This window comes from Caretta caretta, chromosome 5 (assembly GCF_965140235.1).
Source record: "Caretta caretta isolate rCarCar2 chromosome 5, rCarCar1.hap1, whole genome shotgun sequence".
Classification (NCBI taxonomy): Eukaryota; Metazoa; Chordata; order Testudines; family Cheloniidae; genus Caretta; species Caretta caretta.
The window spans coordinates 2,200,623-2,222,632 of NC_134210.1; the positions used below are offsets into that span (position 1 = coordinate 2,200,623).

At 44.7% G+C, this 22,010-nt stretch overlaps 1 protein-coding gene across 11 annotated transcripts in view; it reads right to left on the reverse strand.

The window, feature by feature from the left end:
- Positions 1 to 22,010, reverse strand: part of UNC13B (unc-13 homolog B) — a 380,992-nt gene that overhangs the window by 42,363 nt on the left and 316,619 nt on the right. For all 11 annotated transcript variants that reach the window (XM_048850215.2, XM_048850214.2, XM_048850212.2 and 8 more), the window contains 4 exons: positions 21,144 to 21,287; positions 20,429 to 20,506; positions 16,766 to 16,843; positions 4,786 to 4,874 (listed from right to left, as the gene is read on the reverse strand). In XM_048850215.2, coding sequence (XP_048706172.2) covers positions 4,786 to 4,874; positions 16,766 to 16,843; positions 20,429 to 20,506; positions 21,144 to 21,287 — 389 coding nt within the window. The remainder of the gene's footprint in view (positions 1 to 4,785; positions 4,875 to 16,765; positions 16,844 to 20,428; positions 20,507 to 21,143; positions 21,288 to 22,010) is intronic.

Consider the following 22,010-nt stretch of genomic DNA (forward strand, 5'->3'; position numbering starts at 1 on the left):
CCAGTGCCAGAGGGGCCGGGTTATACATACTGTCAAGACGGTAACTGGGGCTTGGCTAGCCAAGTGAACAATGTCTGTCTCTCTGTTGAAGTGACATGCCACGGTTAGGGGAGTTCAACTGTCTGGAACTCCCAAGGGTAGACAGGTAGAGATCCCAGCCACGTCCATTAGGGAAATTAGCTTGTCACAACCACTATCAGTAGATGGCAACCAACCTAGTTACTGCAGACCAGGGGTTCTCAAACTGGGGGTTGGGACCCCTCAGGGGGTCACAAGGTTATTACATGGGGGGGTCGCGAGCTGTCAGCCTCCACCCCAAACCCCGCTTTGCCTCCAGCATTTATAATGGTGTTAAATATAGAAAAAGTGCTTTTACTTTATGGGGGGAGGGGTTTGCACTCAGAGGTGCGCTGGGTGAAAGGGGTCACCAGTACAAAAGTTTGAGAACCCCTGCTGCAGACAGTCCAGAAGAATCTAATGTAGTGGTTTAATGTGGGGAATACTGCAGCAGAGCCTTCAACACATCAGCTGGGAATACAGGGAAATGCCTTGACATTTAAGTTGGCAATATAGTTGTAGCTGTGCTTGTCCCAGGGTATTCGAAAGACAAGGTGGGTGAGGTCAAATCTTTTCCTGAAGAAGCTGATCCAATCAGAGGTATCACCTCACCCATCTTGATATTTAAGGCAATTATTACTGACAATAGATGGTAAGTGTGGCATTCAATTAATGTTTGTGTAGCGTCTTGAACATGTAAGAAGTGCTAGGGGTTGCAGCCAAGATACCAGATCAACCGAACATGGGGGCGGGTGTGTGTGTCTCTAAAGCTGGCTCCTAAATCTGTATTTGGGCACCTAAATAAGGGGCCTGATTTCCTATAGTGTTGAATCAGCAGGGCACCTGTGACATATGTGGGCCTCTCTCCTTTCAAAACATGCAGCCTCGGTTTCTGCTACTCACTATGCTCCGTGCCCCACCGACTTTTCCACCTACACCCTCCCACTGCCTTCTTCCCCCACCATGGAGCAGCCTCCCCCCAGTGCATCAAAACGTCCTGCTGATTTCTAGCATCCTGCTCCATTGAAGCAACCCCAGAGCCAGGATCTTCTCTTTCTATTCTGCCTCTATTCTCACGTTCACCTCTCAGACACCGCTGCGGAGCTCGAGAGAGTGGGTACGCCCCAGTGTGGCACTCGAGCGGAGTGCCAGCATGCAATGCTGCAGCAGCCAATTGTCGGGAACACAGGCAGCTCGATCAGATTGACTGTACAGAGTGTGGTGGGTCTCGCCCACAGGTCAGGGTCTCACTGATTGCCATATTTGGGGTCAGGAAGGAATTTCCCCCCAGGTCAGATTGCGGCATAGATTCACCTTCCTTTGCAGCATGGGGCACGGGTCACTGGCAGGTTTAAACTAGTATAAATGGTGGATTCTCTGTCACTTGAAGTCTGTAAATCATGGTTTTAGGACTTCAGTAACTCAGCCAGAGATTAGGGATCTGTTACAGGAGTGGGTGGGTGAGTGAGATTCTGTGGCCTGAGTTGTGCAGGAGGTCAGACTAGATGATCATGATGGTCCCTTCTGATCTTAAAGTCTATGAGAGGCCTCATATTGCAGGGATCTGTGCTTGGGAATGGGGTGGGCTGTATATAAACAAGAAATTATCAACTTCTCAGGTTCTAACAGCAGCTGCTTCCTTTACCCCCAGTGAGCTGAGTCTTCTGGTCTGGACCCTTTTCTCCAGCTGGCCCAGGGAAGTGGAGGTTTCCAAACACAGGGGAAGACACCAGCTTCCGTGAAAATGACCATGCAACTGGGTCACCGAAACCCAAGAATTCCTGGTTTGCAGGGTCACATAACTAAAACATTACGTGTTGGCAGCTACATCTTACTCTGTGCATAAACTGCCACATAACGGGGCAGCCCAGCATAAAGCAGTCACTGCAGTGAGCTATGGGTGTCAGTCTCTCAGGCACCAACGGACAGGATTCCAGCATTCCTCGGTTCATATGCCATCTCTCCTCTCCTCCAAGAACAAACAACATCTAAGCTGCAGTTAGCTGGACACCTTGCTATGTTTCCTCTGAGCTATAAAACCTGGAGTATTTATTACGTGTGAAAAGCTGATGTGGAGCGTTACACTAAGTAGGATGGTAATACTGTCTCCACACTGTTGATCTATTGAAATATGAACCCCCGACCTAGGTGTGTTTGGAATTACGTTTACTATGTTTGGGATGCGTGGAATGGGATGAAGGGTGTTCTAAGGATAGAACCACACCAGGCCAGGACGCAGAGAAGGGATTGCCAACTTGTTGAGAGAGACCATGTGAGACACTGATTTATTGATTTAATTTCATTTTTTCTATAGAATGGCCATTTCAGCTGCGCAAGTGGCTCCATACCAACCACCAATCTTTATTAAGGCTTGTTTCGTTGGTATCTATGTCTAAGGTGCCTATCGTCTTGGTAGGTGATGAGGTGGCAGGTGGTTCTCCAGCTTGCTCTAGATTTAGTCATGGATGTTACTTTTGCACAACACATGCTGTGGGGTGTTGCCCCCTATTCTCTGGGGGAACGGTACAGTAAAGCGGGGCTCTGTAGATAGCAAAGGGAGTGCTCCAGGCCTGCTGTTGAGAAAGCTCATCTCTTCCCCTTTGAATCTGTACCTAGGCTCTTGAAGACAATGTACTGGAATATCCGAGCTGCCACGGACGCCCTCCCCGACCGGTCTTGGGGTTGGGGTATTGTTTGTTATACAGTGTTGGAAGCCTACAGCCCTTCCAGAAGCCAGCGTGAGGGTGGGAAGAGGTGGGTGTGGGATCATGCCTTGGGGTGAATTACTCTCCCACTATCCATCCTTGCACTGAAGACTATATTTGGTCCATCAGTAATGCACTAAATATGGCTCTTTGACCAAACCAGGCTCTATCATCCTGTGCTCTGTGATGGCGCTTCCTCAGGACAGAGGGAGCAGAGAATTTAGATGTCATTGTTTCCTCAGCCACTGCAGCTATCCCTCAAACATGAAAAAAGCTCAGATCTGATGCATAAGAGGTGCAAAGTGTCCCAGGAGTTGCCATTTGTACAGACGCTTTCTACTCTAGCGAGGACACCTACGCTACCTCTCAGTTACATCCTTGAGGAGAAGGTCTGTCTTGCACAGTAAGCTGCCCTTCCACTTTTAATTTGATGCCATCACTTCTGAATAAATGAAGCAGCTGAACCCCATTGACTGGTTAATCTCTCTCTCTTGCTGGCACACGTTTCTGAAACACTCCCTGATACGTGTGCTGATCCTGCATAATCTCTGTAAATTACATTTTCAAATGCCAAGAGTCCACCCTAATTGTCTTGTAACATTGGTACTGTGAAGACAAGTGTCAGATAACAATACTAACCCACTAATTATGATTTCTCACTTATCCGCCATCTAATTATGAATGTCATTGACTCAGTTCCATGTGTTTGTATCTCCCCATCTCCTGCTGCCACCATCCATGAATAGCAATGGGAGTTACACACTTAGTTACCAGTTTCAAATGCTGAAAATGCAGCTGTGTGTCAACAAGTCCCACAAAGTAACTGATGATCATAAATACTACAAATGTATGGATGGAAAGCAGAGCAGTCAGGCTGAGCTTTTATTCTCACCACCCAGGTGGGAGCTACACTACTGGATGTGCCTGCATTAATCTTTTTACAGGGCATAGATGAGATGAACAGTCCTTATCGTGGGGAATAGTTATTTTCAAAGATTAATAGACTGGATCAGTCGGGGGATATTTTACTTCGGAACATAAGACTGGAAGGGAACTCCTGGCTCATCAAGTCCAGCCTCCTGCTATCATAGGCCACCCCAGCCTATAAATTCCTTCATAAATTTATCAAACTCCACCTTAAAACTAGTTAGGTTGTTTCCCCCCCTACTCCTGCTGGGAGGCTGTTCCAGAACCTGACTTCTCTGATGGTTAGAAACCTTCTTCTAATTTGCGGGCTAAACATATTCATGGCCAGTTGATACTCAATCCATGCCTCCCGACAGAGGCCTGAACATCCAGCAGAGGGGAAGTGTCTTCAGCCTTCCATTCTTGCTTAAGCTGCAACTTTTGTGCTCACTGTAGAATTGCGAGAGCTGACACACAATCCTTGCCATAGGTAGTTTGTATCTATGATTTGTAAATAAAGCTTTTAATTGCCACTAGCAACACTTTTGGTGCTTGTCCCGACAATGACTGACCAGCCTATAAAAAATGCCCACCTTTGCAACATTAGAGTACTGGGTCTCAGTGTGAAACACAAACGCTAAGCCAGTTTCCTTCCGATTTCAATCCTCATTTAACAATCAGAAAGCATTCAGCTGTTACATGCTTTAACAGACTGTTTGCATTTAAACAGGAATATCACTCTCTGAATGTTGAACTGGAAACTGCTTTCAGAGCAAAGAAGAGCAGGGCTCAATTCTCCCAGAGACACAAGTGCTGTTAGCAGCAGGATCAGCAATATATGTAATCCAAATACATTTCACAATTCAGATTCTGATGTTCTGTTCCCAGGCAGAGCAATGAACACAACAGATACAATTTTCTGAAAGTTTCTCAATTCTTCAGATGGAGAATTGAGCACATGAAGAATTAAGCAAATTCAGGGCCATGAATTTGATTTAAAACAGAAACACAGTGTGCAATTGCCATGTGTTTTACTTTCATCTCAGTCTCACGAGAGATGCAGCTGGAGTGGAAGGAAAGGAATGTTTCTATGGTTATAGAAGCTAGATGTACTCACCTGTTACCAAACACAACACTGAGTTCATCCAAAACATTGTTCAGTTTCACCTGAAGCTCTTTGAGATTGTCACTTGCTTCTGGGTCCAGCTGTGGACAAAAGGAGAGAGCTTAGCTGGAAAATCTAGGTTGGTTTGCTGTTCCCCAAAGCACTATTACCCAGTGCTGACTAAATGGTAGAAAATCACATGAAATATCCTCAAAATGTGTATACTAGCATCCTTTCCCAGGCACCACTGTAGAGTTCATGGCCAGCTGCTCTAGAGACTTCCCCATAGAACTTGGGAGCCATGAACAAATGTTACTTTGGCTCCTACTTTCCGCCACCTCTTCTCAAAGTCATCCCTTTTCCTGATACTTGTGGAGTTAAGAAATAAAGAAACATTTAAACCTTTCCGGCACAGAACCCAGACTGTGCTGTGTTACTGCGATATATACCTTTGGGTTCTGAGTCACCTTGGGGCTATAGGTTTAATTTAAGACTGGGCTTCTTTAAAGTGGGGCTTTTCACTGGGGTTTGTTTCTCCGTGTGTGAATTTGAGAGTAGTTGCATCACCTTCCACCGCCAGAGTCATTACACAGACTTCAGGCTGCAGTTCAGTGGAGCATGGGGAATAAGGCCACAGGTTCCCCACTCTTTTGAAAATCTGGCAGTGTGTCACGAAGGGAGTGGTTATGTGCTGAGCACTTTGGAAAATATGTTGTGGACCCTGAGCACATGAAGATTTGGCCCCTTCGTGATCAGCCCTGAATACTCCTGAGTCAGACTGAGATACAGTCAAGTTCACTGTGTGCGAGTCTTTCAGCTGACGCATTAAACCCTGAGATCCTGTCTGTACTGCATGAACGGTACTGATTTCTTGACCCCTGCCCTAAGAGTCCTAGTTTGCTCCACGATCCATAGCTCATAATTTCCCTCTTCTGCATTCGTGCAGTGTGCCTGATGCTGGTGGTTGCCACTCTCCAGCCTTAGGTGGTTGCATTTCAGCAGGGCAGCGATGCCTGCACATGCAGAGTGTGTGAAGTGCTTTGGGATCCTCTGGGCTGGAAATGCTGTGTGAACGTGAGATAGGATCACTTCTGGTTACATCAGCGCTTCTGGTTCTTAAACATAAATGAAATGCCTCTGCTGTTTGTGAATTGGGACTTTAGAACTCCAGCCTGCCCTCCAACTTAGACCTCCTGTATATTCACTTGTTGCAATGGCAGTGCGGTGGCTAGAATTCAGGGGCTTAGGTTTCTAGGCTAAATCCCAGTATTGGAGCTAGACAGGAATTAAGCACAACAGGAGTTCCTGCTACCCCATTCTGTACTGGAGCCCTGCTTGTTTTCTTTAGCATCTATCAGAGAAAGGAAAGCCTCAAGGGAAATACAGAGATTTGGAATGGGATTCACTCCTTTCCCTTTAGTAAACTAGCTGGGAAAATCCAGATTTTAACAGGTGTTAGAAAGTGTGCTTACCAGTCTTCTAGATCTGCTTTCAAAAACAGAGAAAGAAACAGCAGCTGTTGGTTTATTTATGAGTCTCAGGAGTGAAGTGCTGACTGCAGTGACTTTCCTGCTTTATTAATGTGAGTTTGTAAGGTTATTCCCTGTGCACCTATTTCTCCACACACACAGCAACGAAGATAGCCCCCGATCTAACCATGCTAATTAGAGGCTTTGGGCCCAACTCACAGGTGACAAAGCTAGGTATACAGCCTCCTAGTGGTTGCTTTTCTTTCTACCACCCGGCCCCCTTCCATTTCCCAGGCATGTAAGACCCCATCAGTTTACAGAGTCTCCAATGCAGAATGTGTAATTTACAGCACCATTACTCCTCTGAACTCAGCCCACCGCCTGGGGGAGTGGGACTCAGGATCAGCCTGACTCACTGTGACATTTCAGACAAATGCTTTGCCAGCTGAACTAGAGAATCAGCTCTCTTCCAATGCAAGCCAGTAGGACTGGTACTGATCACCCACCACTCCTTATATTCTGCTATTTCTTCGATAGCTACAGGCTGTGTCCGTACTGAATCCACAGGATTTTTTAGGTCCACATCTAGGACAGCAACGGTAGATTGCAACTCCTGACCCTTGGAATGTTGAGCTCATGCCCTGTGCAACTGGTGAGTTATTTTACTGTGGGAAGTTACATAAGCACGGCCACAGTGGATCAGACCAAGGGTCCATCTAGCCCAGTCTCCTGTCTCCCGACAGTGGCCAATGCCAGGTGCCCCAGAGGGAATGAACAGAACAGGCAATCAACAAGTGACCCATCCCCTGTCGCCCATTCCCAGCTCCTGGCAGACAGAGGCTAGTGGCTCTCAGAGCATGGTTACCACAGAGGATGCATTGAGTGCATTCAGGTCACGTCTTACTACTTTATTCTTGTAGCAGTGACCCTGCCCTCCCGTGAGAGAGCAGAACATGGCTCCCCGGTATCCTAGTATCACCAAGTTTTGCATTGGCTAGAGAGGATATCTGGGAGCAACACTTCACCCAGGGCATGAACACTCAGGCCTTTACAGTGCTTCTGGCCAAGGGGCTGCAGACCCAAACTCAGATCCCTGTAGCACTCTCTCTCCTCTAAACTGATCCCCCACCCCCCTGTTTCAGGTGTGATTCACAAGACTGCTAGTGACACTGATTAAAAAAGTTTCTAGCTTTTTCCTCATTACCCATTAGTAGCCACTAAGTACCTACATGCCTCCAGCTTCCATCCAGGACACACCACACGATCCACTGTCTCCAGCCAAGCTCTAAGATAGAACCGCATTTGCTCCAATCCCTCAGACAGAGACAAACAGCTACAAGATCTCTATCAAGCGTTCTTAAAACTACAGTACCCACCTGCTGAAGTGAAAAAACAGATTGACAGAGCCAGAAGAGTACCCAGAAGTCATCTTCTACAGGACAGACCCAACAAAGAAAATAACAGAACGCCACTAGCTATCACCTTCAGCCCCCAACTAAAACCTCTCCAGCGCATCATCAAAGATTTACAACCTATCCTGAAAAATGATCCCTCACTCTCACAGATCTTGGGAGACAGACCAGTCTTCGCTTACAGACAGCCCCCCAACCTGAAGCAAATACTCTCCAGCAATCACAACAAAAACACTAACCCAGGAACCTATCCTTGCAACAAAGCCTGATGCCAACTCTGTCCACATATTTATTCAAGTGACACCATCATAGGACCTAACCACATGAGCCACGCCATCAGGGGCTCATTCACCTGCACATTTACCAATGTGATCTATGCCATCCTGTGCCAGCAATGCCCCTCTGCCATGTACATTGGCCAAACCGGACAGTCTCTATGCAAACAAATAAATGGACACAACATCAGGAATCAGAACATTCAAAAACCGGTAGGAGAACACTTCAACCACTCTGGCCACTCAGGAAAAGATTTAAGGGTGGCAATTTTGCAACAGAAAAGCTTCAAAAACAGATTCCAAGGAGAAACTGCTGAGCTTGAATTAATATGCAAACTAGATACCATTAACTTGGGTTTGAATAGAGACTGGGAGTGGCTGGGTCATTACACATACCGAACCTATCTCCCTATGTTAAGTATCCTCTCACCTTCTTGTCAACTGTCTAAATGAGCCATCTTGATTATCACTACAAAAGTTTTTTTCTCCTGCTGATAACAGCTCATCTTAATTAATTAGCCTCTTACAGTTTGTATGGTAACTTCCCCCTTCTCTGTATGTGTGTATATATATATAACTTCTTACTATATGTTCCACTCTATGCATCCGATGAAGTGGGCTGTAGCCCACGAAAGCTTATGCTCTAATAAATTTGTTAGTCTCTAAGGTGCCACAAGTACTCCTGTTCTTTTTGCGGATACAGACTAACACGGCTGCTACTCTGAAACCTGTCACTAAGTGATAGTGGAAGGAAAGCCAACTGTGGTGCTGAATTTCTCAGCTCAGTGGCAGAAAAGTCCTTTGTCATTATGGAGATGTTGATTCTTCTGAACAGCTACTAACACATAAGGAGGAAAAGTCTAGATAATGTATTAACTAGCTCCTTAATGGCTGGTATTGGCATTCCCTGGCTCCACACAAACTGCAGGGGATTAACAGAACGTGATTTAGGTCCATTAGAAGGGCATGAGACTGGTGCCTACTATTTCTGTATCCGAATTAGATACAAGTTACAGGTTTCAGAGTAACAGCCGTGTTAGTCTGTATTCGCAAAAAGAAAAGGAGTACTTGTGGCACCTTAGAGACTAACCAATTTATTTGAGCATGAGCTTTCGTGAGCTACAGCTCACTTCATCGGATGCATACCGTGGAAACTGCAGAAGACATTATATACACACAGAGACCATGAAACAATACCTCCTCCCACCCCACTCTCCTGCTGGTAATAGCTTATCTAAAGTGATCATCAAGTTGGGCCATTTCCAGCACAAATCCAGGTTTTCTCACCCTCCGCCCCCCCCCCCCCCACACACACACACACAAACTCACTCTCCTGCTGGTAATAGCCCATCCAAAGTGACCACTCTCTTCACAATGTGTATGATAATCAAGGTGGGCCATTTCCTGCACAAATCCAGGTTCTCTCACCCCCTCACCCCCCTCCAAAAACCACACACACAAACTCACTCTCCTGCTGGTAATAGCTTATCCAAAGTGACCACTCTCCCTACAATGTGCATGATAATCAAGGTGGGCCATTTCCAGCACAAATCCAGGTTTTCTCACCCCCCCCCACCCCCATACACACACAAACTCACTCTCCTGCTGGTAATAGAAAACCTGGTTTTGTGCAGGAAATGGCCCACGTTGATTATCATACACATTGTGAAGAGAGTTGTCACTTTGGATGGGCTATTACCAGCAGGAGAGTGAGTTTGTGTGTGTGGGGGGGGGGGGCGGAGGGTGAGAAAACCTGGATTTGTGCTGGAAATGGCCTAACTTGATGATCACTTTAGATAAGCTATTACCAGCAGGACAGTGGGGTGGGAGGGGGTATTGTTTCATGGTCTCTGTGTGTATATAATGTCTTCTGCAGTTTCCACGGTATGCATCCGATGAAGTGAGCTGTAGCTCACGAAAGCTCATGCTCAAATAAATTGGTTAGTCTCTAAGGTGCCACAAGTACTCCTTTTCTTTATACAAGTTACAGTCCTTCATAGACTTCCTTCAGTTTTCAGTGTAGCTGGAAACTCTTCTCTGCCAATATGGTGAAGCACTGATAAAGGCTCCTGAAGGAACTAATATCTACTTTGCTGCTTCGTCAATGAATGTCAAATGTACCAGCTATCCATGAGAACAGGAAATGCCACTTGGACTGCACAATAAATCTGGCTTGCAGAGCGGAGCAGCAAGAAATATTAGAAAGTTGGCGCATTGTAATGCATATCATGACCATGACATTTCTGCTGGAAGCTGGAACTCCACTGCCTTATGGAGTCTTACAATCTCCCTCACTCTGGGTGCATGGAACGTGACACTGAGAAAGAAAGCTAATAAAAATGTTCTCTTTCTGTGAAACATGAGACAGCCTAGACTACATGGTGATTAATTCTGAACAAATGCTCTAATTCTAGTAGGACTAATACTTGGCACTTCTACAGCATCTTGTTTGAAGATCTAAAAGCAGTGTCCAGACAATGAATGGAGACTCTCAACACCCACCTTACACATGAAGCCAGAACGTATTATCTGTGTTTTCAGAGACGAGGCATCCTGTCTCTATTTGAAGCCATCAAGAAATGGAGACTCTACCACTGCACAGGGCAGTTTGTTCCCATGGTTAATCCCCTTGCTGGTAACAATTTGGGCCTTATTTCTAAATTTGATTCTGTCTGACTAATGTCCACCTACTGATGGTTGTCATGCCTTTTGCGGTTAGATTAAAAAGCCCCTTGGTACCAGAACTTTCTCCCTGCATAGGTACTTATACACTGTAATCAAGACACCTCTCACTTCTTTTTGATAAGCTAAAACAGATTGAGACCTTCTTTAAAAAGACACAATACATTGGTTTTTATCTTTATCCCAGGCTTATGTCACATGGTCCCAAGGATCACTCACTTCTCCCCCACCTTTCAGGAAAGGGAGAAGATGGAGGGCTGAGCAAAGCCAGCAGTATGCATTTCTAACTCTAGTGTGGATTTGACAGAGGTCTTACAAGACTGAAGAACTCAGCAGGATAAGAAGCTCTTAGCAGGAGCCTGGACCCAAGGAATGCTTTCCCACAGCTGTTATAACAAAGTCAAGGCTGTTCTTCAGCGATCCTGGGGTTTGTCATACAGGTGACTGAGCATTTAAAATGAGGGATAAATCTGTCTGAACACCAAGAAGAGAGTATGTTTTACTGGAGCATTTTTCATACAGCTTAGCTGATAGCCAAGGGCATGAAAACTGGAGGAAGACAAGTCCAATGAAGACCTTGTTCTCAAGGCTCAATACAGTAGCACCTGAGAGTTATGAACACCTCAGGAATGGAGGTTGTTCATAACTCTGAAATGTTTGTAACTCTGAACAAAACATTATGGATGTTCTTCCAAAAGTTTACAACTGAAAATTGACTTAATACAGCTTCGAAACTTTACTATACAAAAGAAAAATGCTGCTTTCCCTTTATTTTTTTAGTAGTTTACATTTAACACAGTACTGTAATGTACTTGCTTTTTTGTGTGTGTGTCTGCTGCTGCCTAATTGTGTAATTCCGGTTCCAAATGAGGTGTGTGGTTGACTGGTCAGTTTGTAATTCTGGTAACTCTGATGTTCTACTGTAAATATCCTTCTTCTCGGATATTTTCCCTGAGAGGCTTGTACTTCATAAAAATCTAAGTTTCTACACCTTTTAATTGGGCTTGTGCAGCATATCAAGAATTCGTGACAGTGGGCAGTGCAGTACATGGGTTTTTTTTATCCTGCAGAAGTTAATGATTGCATAACTTGTGAAAGGCAGAAGAAGGTAGGAGTGGGCTGCAAAGTCGTTCCTGACAAATGAAAATAGAAAGTATTACACTGCCCACTGTCAGACTGTTTGTACCATTCCCAAGCAGAGGTCTGTAGAACAACATGAGGGGTGAAGAGAAAACAGCACAGGTGGCATGAATGCTTTACTTGCATGACTTTATGACTGCCACATTCAAAGATATTCAGATTCCAAGGCCAGAAGGGACCACTGTGATCATCTAGTCTGACTTCTTGTGTAACAGAGGCCGGAGGCCTTCCCCAAAATAATTCCTAGAGCAGAGCTTTCAGAAAAACATTATGCATTTGTGAAGGGATGAGTGAATTATACAAAAAGAAAAGGAGTACTTGTGGCACCTAAGAGACTAACAAATTTATTTGAGCATAAGCTTTCGTGAGCTACAGCTCACTTCATCGGATGCATTCAGTGGAAAATACAGTGGGAGTGGACGGGTCATTACACAAAGTAAAACTATTTCCCCTTGTTTATTCCCACCCCCCACTGTTTCTCAGACGTTCTTGTCAACTGCTGGAAATGGCCCACCTTGATCATCACTACAAAAGGTCCCCCCGCCCGCTCTCCTGCAGTGTGTATGGTAACACCCATTGTTTCATGTTCTCTATGTTTATAAATCTCCCCACTGTATTTTCCACTGAATGCATCCGATCAGGTGAGCTGTAGCTCACGAAAGCTTATGCTCAAATAAATTGGTTAGTCTCTAAGGTGCCACAAGTCCTCCTTTTCTTTTTGCCAATACAGACTAACACTGCTGCTACTCTGACACCTGAATTATACACAAGTTACTCCAAAGTTATGTCAGTGACATCAGTGAACATATATGACTGCCATCACCATAGAATCTGTGCCTACACATTTACACCACAACATCATTGTGTATTATGCTTTTACCACTACAAATAATTTCAGAAACGCTATTTTTCCCCAAACACCGAACATTTGGGAGAGGTTTTTGGAAGCTATATTGATAATATTTGTATCCCTCTAAGTCAAGTTGTCCTAGCAGCATGAGATCCACTGCACAGGCTCAAAGGGAGAAAAATAAAGTGGTATAAAACTCTAAAAATGATCTAAGAGAGCTTTTCAATCACGTATTATGTTGTAGTTTGAATGAGGGAATCTCTTGGGATCTTCCAAGGTCGGAAATCAGGGCAGTACACCACACTGGAAGGAGGATTTTCCAGATCTTTTGTGCTCCAGCTTGTGACCCATTGAGGCTACAAGATATTGGGTATTATGCCCAGGGGTTTAGGGCTGAATGCTGCCTTATCCCACAGCATTATCCTTGGGTAATGTTTTAGGGAGAGTACAAGGAATGCAGGCAGGAATAGGATTTCACATTTGGGAAGAGCAGGAACAACTATTTGAAACCTGTTCAGAGCTTTGTAATATTAGAAGTACTCCATGTGTGGATGGATTAGGTGAACAGAATGCAGCTGAAGTAGTCAAAGGTGCATGCTATCTTAAATTCATTGAATCTTTCTCACCACCTACAACTCCTAACTTCCATGATTTGTCTACCTGCAACTCCTAATTTATTAGTATAATTACAGGAAAACTGCCTGGGTGCTTTCATTCGGCCAGAATACCTTGGGTAACACACAAAAATAAACATTTACTGAGAGCATTGATGTGACCTCACCGTAACATTTTCTTATTCTTTACAGGGAAATAGCTCCTCTTATTGCTTTTTAGACAGCAGTGAGGGCAATGTTTACATTTTAGTGCCAACCACTGTTTGAAGTATGGATGCTGTATGCACCTCTTGTAAACACCAAGTAATTGTCCTTCTTGAAGGAGAGGACAAAAACTTTGCACAAGATGAGGTATTTCCAGAGCACATAATTATCTCTATTTTCAGAGTCGTCCTCTCACTAACTGATATTCACCAGCCAGGACTAATCACTGTCAGAGTAGCCACTAAATAAACTAGAACAAAGCAGTCTAGGCTAGCGGAACAGAGGATCTGGCAGGGTTTTAATCTATGCAGAAAAGTACTAAATGCATTCCAAGAGGAAAACCCTGGGGAGGTCAGCTATTTCAGGTACTCGGCACAAGTTAAATGAAGTATTTCTGGTGAACAGTGGCAAGCGGATGAGGTGAACAAACAGCATGTAGCAAAGAGTTTCACTCCCAGGAAAACTTTCTAATATATTGAGTAAACTATATTCCAGTTGCTCACCATGTCATTCGCATTCTTTTTCTCCCCAGGTTTGTGAGTCACAGGGTTTGAGCCAGAGTTCCCCGCACATCTCCTCCTCCTTGTATAATCCCACAGTGCAGGGAGACCACTGAAGAATCATAGAATATCAGGGTTGGAAGGGACCTCAGGAGGTCATCTAGTCCAACCCCCTGCTCAAAGCAGGGCCAATCCCCAACTAAATCATCCCAGCCAGGGCTTTGTCAAGTCTGACCTTAAAAACTTCTCAGGAAGGAGATTCCACCACCTCCCTAGGGAACCCATTCCAGTGTTTCACCACCCTCCTAGTGAAAAAGTTTTTCCTAATATCCAACGTAAACCTCCCCCACTGCAATTTGAGACCATTACTCCTTGTTCTGTCATCCGCTACCATTGAGAACAGTCTAGATCCATCCTCTTTGGAACCCCCTTTCAGGTACTTGAAAGCAGCTATCAAATCCCCCCTCACTCTTCTCTTCCGCAGACTAAACAATCCCAGTTCCCTCAGCCTCTCCTCATAAGTCATGTGTTCCAGTCCCCTAATCATTTTTGGTGCCCTCCGCTGGACTCTTTCCAATTTTTCCACATCCTTGTAGTGTGGGGCCCAAAACTGGACACAGTACTCCAGATGAGGCCTCACCAATGTCGAATAGAGGGGGACGATCACGTCCCTTGATCTACAGGCAATGCCCCTACTTATACATCCCAAAATGCCATTGGCCTTCTTGGCAACAAGGGCACACTGCTGACTCATATGCAGCTTCTCGTCCACCGTAACCCCTAGGTCCTTTTCTGCAGAACTGCTGCCGAGCCATTCGGTCCCGAGTCTGTAGCGGTGCATGGGATTCTTCCGTCCTAAGTGCAGGACTCTGCACTTGTCTTTGTTGAACCTCATCAGATTTCTTTTGGCCCAATCCTCTAATTTGTCTAGGTCCCTCTGTATCCTACCCCTACCCTTCAGCGTATCTACCACTCCTCCCAGTTTAGTGTCAGTTTCTCAGCCATTTTTGTGTCACTACAGGAGGCGGCTTTCAATGGAGGATGCTGCAAAGGGACAAGCTGGGCTGGGAGGGAGAAGCTCGCAGCAGAAGGAGCTCAGGAAGGTCATGAGTTTTTGTATAAATGTAGTTTTGTTCTGGATGATTGCTGTGTGATATCACAGCTGAGATCTGCATTCCTGCTCCAGCTAGAGTCTCAGCACCCTGAGCACCGACTGTCTGGACAGAGGTGGAGTGTTAGTGTACCACAGACGGAGTGCAGAACATACGTACCCTAAACACTCCAGTACGTTACACACACTGCACTGTACCTTACACCAAACAGTTCGACATGCGCTTGTTATTTCATTTATGTGATCTTGTATGCTCATGAAGTGCTGAGTCATTATGCAGCATTAGGAATGAGTGTGAAAATGCAGAGGTTTGCACACCCCCAGTGCTGGCCACAGGAATCTCCTGTGAGCCTGTGGTGCAAGCTGAAACCCCCCCCTATGATTTCTCAACTCACCGGGAAAGTGCTGGGATAGGCATTGTTGAGATTCTGTGCTGAAAGACGCACCTTTCCCAGAGGGTGATCTTACCCAGGCTAAGTGAAATAGTTTATATTGTCATTAAATACAGTTTACCACCAGCCATTTGAGATACTATGTTATTTCCCATTGTAAGTATAAGGAAATACTGTGGCTATCTGACAGCACTGTTGGGTAACTTGGCAAATGCTGATTTCTTAGTGGTGTTCCTTGTACACGTGAGTGATGCCTTCATAAAACTATTTACATACGTTTAATCATGGGAGCAATTGTTCTGAAAAATTGGCCCTTTGTGGCCATTACTGATGTAATATCAAGGCTGGGTGCACCCCGTGCAACACAGAAGTCTGGGTTGCTGGGACATTTTGTTTGAGGAGAACTGTGCTCCACTGTGAAGAAAACCTCTTTGCTGTCATCCTTGCATTAGCCGGTGAAACATTTAGCAGTTTTTTTTTTTTTTTTAAAAAACAAGCATTTGTCACTTCTTAGAATTATGCCACTAAGCACGAGAGAGACTTGGAAACAACAGTGCACAGTCAAAAAGTTGAACTGCACTTCAGTGAAACACCACCCCTGAACTCTCCCCTTGGCGTGCAGATGACAGCGCAGCGTCTAGCTCGTCACAGCTAAAGAAAATGCCCTGAGGCTCTAAAAAGATTTTTTCCTAACATGATCAATGTTCTTTTCTTCATCACCCCGAGTCTTGAAAAGCAATGAAAAGAGAGAGAGAGAGAGAGAGAGAGAGAGGAAAAAAGATGTACATTATAGCTGAGCATCCTCTCTTCACAAACAGCAACTGAAACAAAATTCTTTCATGTCTCTGAAACTTGCTACCCTCTGAACAAGAGAGTCACAGGAACAGCGCAATAAATCTACCTTGGCAAACACTTTTTTAGTGACCCAAAGAATGAGACAGGTGAATTACACAGCATGTGCGTTTTTTAGAATATATTAAATGTACGTAATTTACTCCCAACCAAGTTACTGACCTTCCTTTACACACTGCACAAAATGACTTGTGCCCGTAACGTGGAGGGTTTGTCGACATTCCTAAAAAACAGACTTGAAAACATCTTGTGCCCATGTTAATGCATGTTCTTATTACTGTCTTATTACTACTTCCCTTGTCCTCCCCCCCGCTCCTGTCTGTTGTTTGAAAACCCTGCTGTTGTGTTCAATTAGACAAAGATTTTCAGGGCAAGGGCTGTCCTTTCACTCTGACAGCCTGGCACCTAAAGCAATGGGGCCCTAATCTTTACTGGAGGCTCTAGGTAAACCAGTAGTTATGGGCGTAAGTAGCCAATTTTAGTGCTCTTACCTCCTTAGCACCCATGGCCTCAAACATCTTCTCAAGCTGCACTCTCAGCTGCTGAATGTTGTTCATCAGGATGCAGGGCTGAAGGAGGCAATGGCAAAGTCTTGTTACTGATCAGGGTGACAACACTATTTGTTCTTTCACTGGCATAGCCAGGGCTAGAATTTCCCCCAGCATGTAAAGGAAGAGGAAGGGCAGGGGCAGATTTCAGTGCTAACAAAGCTTAGGAGGAAAGTCCCCCTTTCCAACCAGGAAAGGGGGCAGCTGCTTGCAGACATGCCAATCAGTGGTTAAGGGGTTGCTCCAGTGACAATTGGCTGATCAAGTAGACAACTGGCAGCTGCCCTCCTGTAAGAGTCCATTCTGATATCGCCCCCAGACTCTCAACTCTGACCTGTGCAGATCTGAACTGCATACAGATCATAAAGGGAGGTGGTGCACAACAAAGTGGCCGCTCCCAGAAATTCACGCATCAGCGAGGGGGAAAAATTTATCTGCTCAAGCTCCCCCGTTTGCAATTAAGGGACTCTATGTAGCAGATCCCAAACATCTCTAGCGTGAGACTCAGCTAGGGCTGAAGGGAGAAGGGATGCAGTGATCCATCTCAGCCTGCCTCATTCAGAATCTCTCCCCTGAACACAGTACCCATGGAGGCATTTGAATTGACAATAGCATCCAGTAGCAGTTTGGAGGATTTGTATCATAGAGGCAGATATCTGACCTAGAAAACTGCCAGGCCATGGTGAAGTGGCATTAATCCGAAGGGGACAATATGCATCTTCTGTTTTAAGTGCCCTGACATATGAGCAAATCCGCCCGGCTACAAGGGAACAGCTCCCCACTGGATCAAATAGTCAAACACCCATGAATGATGATCCTCTGCGCCAGTAACACTCCTGATGAGAGTGCCAGACTTCCAGTTGAATGGAAGCTTTTCTATATAGGGGATTATATTTTGCCAAACCCTACTTCTACCAATCAAGGGATTTTCTAAGGGTGCTTTCCAATTGTCCATATATGGGGAAACTCCTGCCTGATCTATAAGTAAGGAAGGTCACTTACGTGGGTCTTAAAGAAAAGGAGCATCTAGCAGACTGACTGAGTTCTAGGTCACAGAAGTAGAATGGCTTGTCTTGTTTGGACCATCCCTCTTGAACAGAACTGGGGGATGGCGGTGTCCCAGCCCCATCTGTTGTCATTCATGTATATGTCTACACGCTGGGGCACACAATGGGCATTTCCTTCCAGAGATTAAGCTAAGGTTTCTACCACACCAGCAAGGATAAGATGTGGACTATTTTGGCTTCACAGTCTCTTTGGGGTAATTCACTGTTGTTTTTGCGTGCCATTAGCAAAAGAAAAAACTTAGGGAATGCAGTGTTAAGTTTCCCCGAACATGGACGGATGCCAATTCTATACGCATCCCTGGCAGGCTACCGGGTTGGGTACAGCACCGAGTACTGTTCAGAAACTACAGGAGATTTGAACCATTTGTGAACACAACAGGTGGAAGCCATTTGCATGCTGTGGCCTTTACTTCAAGAAAATGATGGGAAATTATGTCTTTTGAAGAAAATAATTATGGGTAGAAACAATGAAACCTGTATAAACAATTAGCACTTGCAGCAGAAAGGGGAGAAAGTCTTGGTAAACACATGAAAATTGAGTGAACAACATTGTTTTTGTTCTTTCACTCTCTTGGGGCAGACACAGCTGCATTACCTATTAAACTGCACAGGAAAAAATACACCAACTAATTGCCTCGAGTGACCCTGGAATGCTGGAGCACTTATCGATCACTCCGTTTACAGCCACTGTGATCGGAGTGTGACTTCTCTGGTGCCATGTCCTGACAGAGTCTGAATTACATGAGCACAAAGGGAGAAAGCCCATTTGCTAGGAGAAGGCTGGAGCATTCCCCTGGCTTCATTAAAGAAGAGCATCAAGAACAGCATGTGACAGACATCCAGATTTCAGACACAGTTTTATTTACCACCACCATTAATGATGTAGAAATGGGGTTGAACAACAAGTTAGTTTAAGTAGGGGATAATAAACTGGGAAGTGTTTGTGAAAGCCAAATGGGATACAGACATAGTATAAACATCTACAAAGAGTGTCCCAAGCCCATTTCTTTTCATGGCTGTAAAACAAGATTTAGACAATAGGGTGGATGCCTCACTCCAAAGGGCCCTGGAAAAAAGTGATAGCAGCAGCCATAAAGCAGTTCCCCAGGTTCAGAATGAAAAGATGGGGAGAAGAGCCCAAGCCCCAGCAAGTCAGGCAGAGTCTACCTTGGCCATCACCTTGTCACGTGGCCAAGCACCCTGTGCAAGCATGGAGCCCGACAGGAATGGTCCATCTCTGCTCTCAATAATTCCATGTGCGGCTGTAGCCTGAGGAGGGAGGGGATCACAGCAGAGTCTACAAGGTGCATGCAACTGGAATATTTATTTCCATCTCCTTAATGGAGAGTAAACCCTCTGACATAGATGTGGTGGGACTGACACACAGCAAGTGCCCAATTAGGAATCATTAAAAAATGGATAGAGAATAAGATGGAGAATATCTTATTCCCCTTATATAAATCCATGGTACGCCCACATCTTGAATACTGCGTACAGATGTGGTCCCCTCATCTCAAAAAAGATATGTTTCAGAGCAACAGCCGTGTTAGTCTGTATTCGCAAAAAGAAAAGGAGGACTTGTGGCACCTTAGAGGCTAACCAATTTATTTGAGCATAAGCTTTCGTGAGCTACAGCTCACTTATGCATCCGATGAAGTGAGCTGTAGCTCACGAAAGCTTATGCTCAAATAAATTGGTTAGCCTCTAAGGTGCCACAAGTCCTCCTTTTCTTTTTTCTAAAAAAGATATACTGGCGTTAGAAAAGGTTCAGAAAAGGGCAACTAAAATGATGAGGGGTTTGGAACGGGTCCCATCTGAGGAGAGATTAAAGAGGCCAGGACTTTTCAGACGGAAAAAGAGAAAAGACTAAGGGGGGATATGAGAGAGGTCTATAAAATCATGAGTGGTGTGGAGAAAGTGAATAAGGAAAAGTTATTTACTTGTTCCCATAATATAAGAACTAGGGGCCACCAAATGAAATTCATGGGCAGCAGATTTAAAACAAATAAAAGGAAGTTCTTCTTCACTCAGCGCACAGTCAACCTGTGGAACTCCTTGCCTGAGGAGGTTGTGAAGGCTAGGACTATAACAGGGTTTAAAAGAGAACTGGATAAATTCATGGAGGTTAAGTCCATCAATGGCTATTAGCCAGGATGGGTAAGGAATGGTGCCCTAGCCTCTGTTTGTCAGAGGGTGGAGATGGATGGCAGGCGAGAGGATCATTACCTGTTAGGTTCACTCCCTCTGGGGCACCTGGCATTGGCCACTGTCAGTAGACAGGACACTGGGCTGAATGGACCTTTGGTCTGACCCAGTATGGCCTTTCTTATGTTCTTAACTTTGATTTGCTCACCTATAAAATGAAATTAACTCCATAAAACTCCTGGGGCTTGATGACATGAGCAACAATGATGCGGTTTATGGCTTCCCAGCTGCAGTATGAGGACTCTTTAACCTGCTATTTTAAAGCTATTGCAGAGCGGCTCAATGATGCCTGGGTTTCTAAAGGTGGGGAGGGGGGAAATCAAATGTTACTCACTAGTTTCTCCTTGGAGCAGTAGGACTGGAAGCACTTGGAGAGAATGTCAGCATACTGCATCAGCACTTTCCCAATTGTCTGCAAAGACAACAGTGAATGATGTTACACACTGCTCTTCGACTGAGAAATGCAGGATGTTTGCAGAAGAACACAAAAATAAAATCAAACCAATAACTTAGAGTAGACAGGATTCTTCAAAACTCTTAGCTTCTGTTCTTCAGGGTTCATTAATTTCATTTTTGGGTGGCTTTTTTTTTTTAAGCAATTTGAGCGTTCTATGCAGATGTCTGATAATCAGACTTTTTAAGGACTTTCTCTTTGTGTATACTGTAATGAATAATCTCTTTGTAATGCTCCTCACTGCACTTTAATGTAGTACTGTTTCAAACAGTACTATGTTAAAGGACACTAGGGACTCTTTAGTACACAGTAGCAGGGTCTACATGGACCAATTAATGTGCAAAACATTAGCGTGCTTTGGAAATCACCCCCCTGTGGTGTGTGTTATCGCTCCACATAGACAGGCCCTTAGATACATGTAAGCATTTCTAGTGTTTACTGGAGAAATGCCAATATTTTCTAAATTTTCATTTTTTGTCCAAGGGGTGTTTTATCAGCGTTTATCGGTTAAAACCAAAAATAAGAAGCCCTAAAGTTCTTTAAAGTTCTCCATACAATTGAAGGCAGATGAAGAGCTAAATGCTAGTGCTGTTACCTTAGCAAACCTCCTCATATAGTGAGCTACAATCATAGGGTCTGGACACTCCAGCTTCTTAATGATCTCAAAGCTCTGATTGAGCTGTGTGAAGACATCCACCACCGAGCAGGAGAATAGAGCATGCTCAGATGTTTGCTGGAACTAAACAAAAAACACACACAGTAATTTCTGAGTGTCTTGTACGGATCTGAGAGAGGCAGCTGGTATTTCTCAGGCATCTGTCCTTTGTCTGCTGCGTGGGCACTGGGCAGCTGCAAAGCAGAATATGTTCACCCCAGAATTAAGGAAGGAGTTTTCAAAGGGTCCCAAAGAAGTTTGGAACCTAATTTTCAAGGACCTATGAGACCTATCTCCCTTTGACAATTGCAGTCTAAACCAGGAAGGGACATGACTCAGCACCTGGGATTGGCAATTACACTGCTGAGACCTTTCATGAAATGCATCGTTTGCCTGTTCATTTAATGAGCAACATGGAAACGAAAACGCACAGAATTTTTTTTTTTAAATGGAGAAATATAAATGAGGGCTCGCATCCACATTCAAACAGGCTATGTACAGCACAACAACGCCTTCTGGGAGTGCTCGGTGAGGTTAAAGAACAGATGGATTAAGGTCACTTTCATTGTCACGATTAGACAAGTCCCTAGATTCATGTGTTTCAATGACTTCTCTCACAGGCATGGGGATGTGGGAGAATGCCAAGCCTCTTGCTGACACAGATTAGCAGCAGCACCACTTATAAATGAATTGCTCTGCAGCCCCTATTAGGTTAAAACAGTTCCTGAGGACCTGGGGACAAAGTCTCAAGATAAAGGAGATTCCCATTTCTTCAGTGAGCTAAAATGGCTGCATCCGCATTCAGGC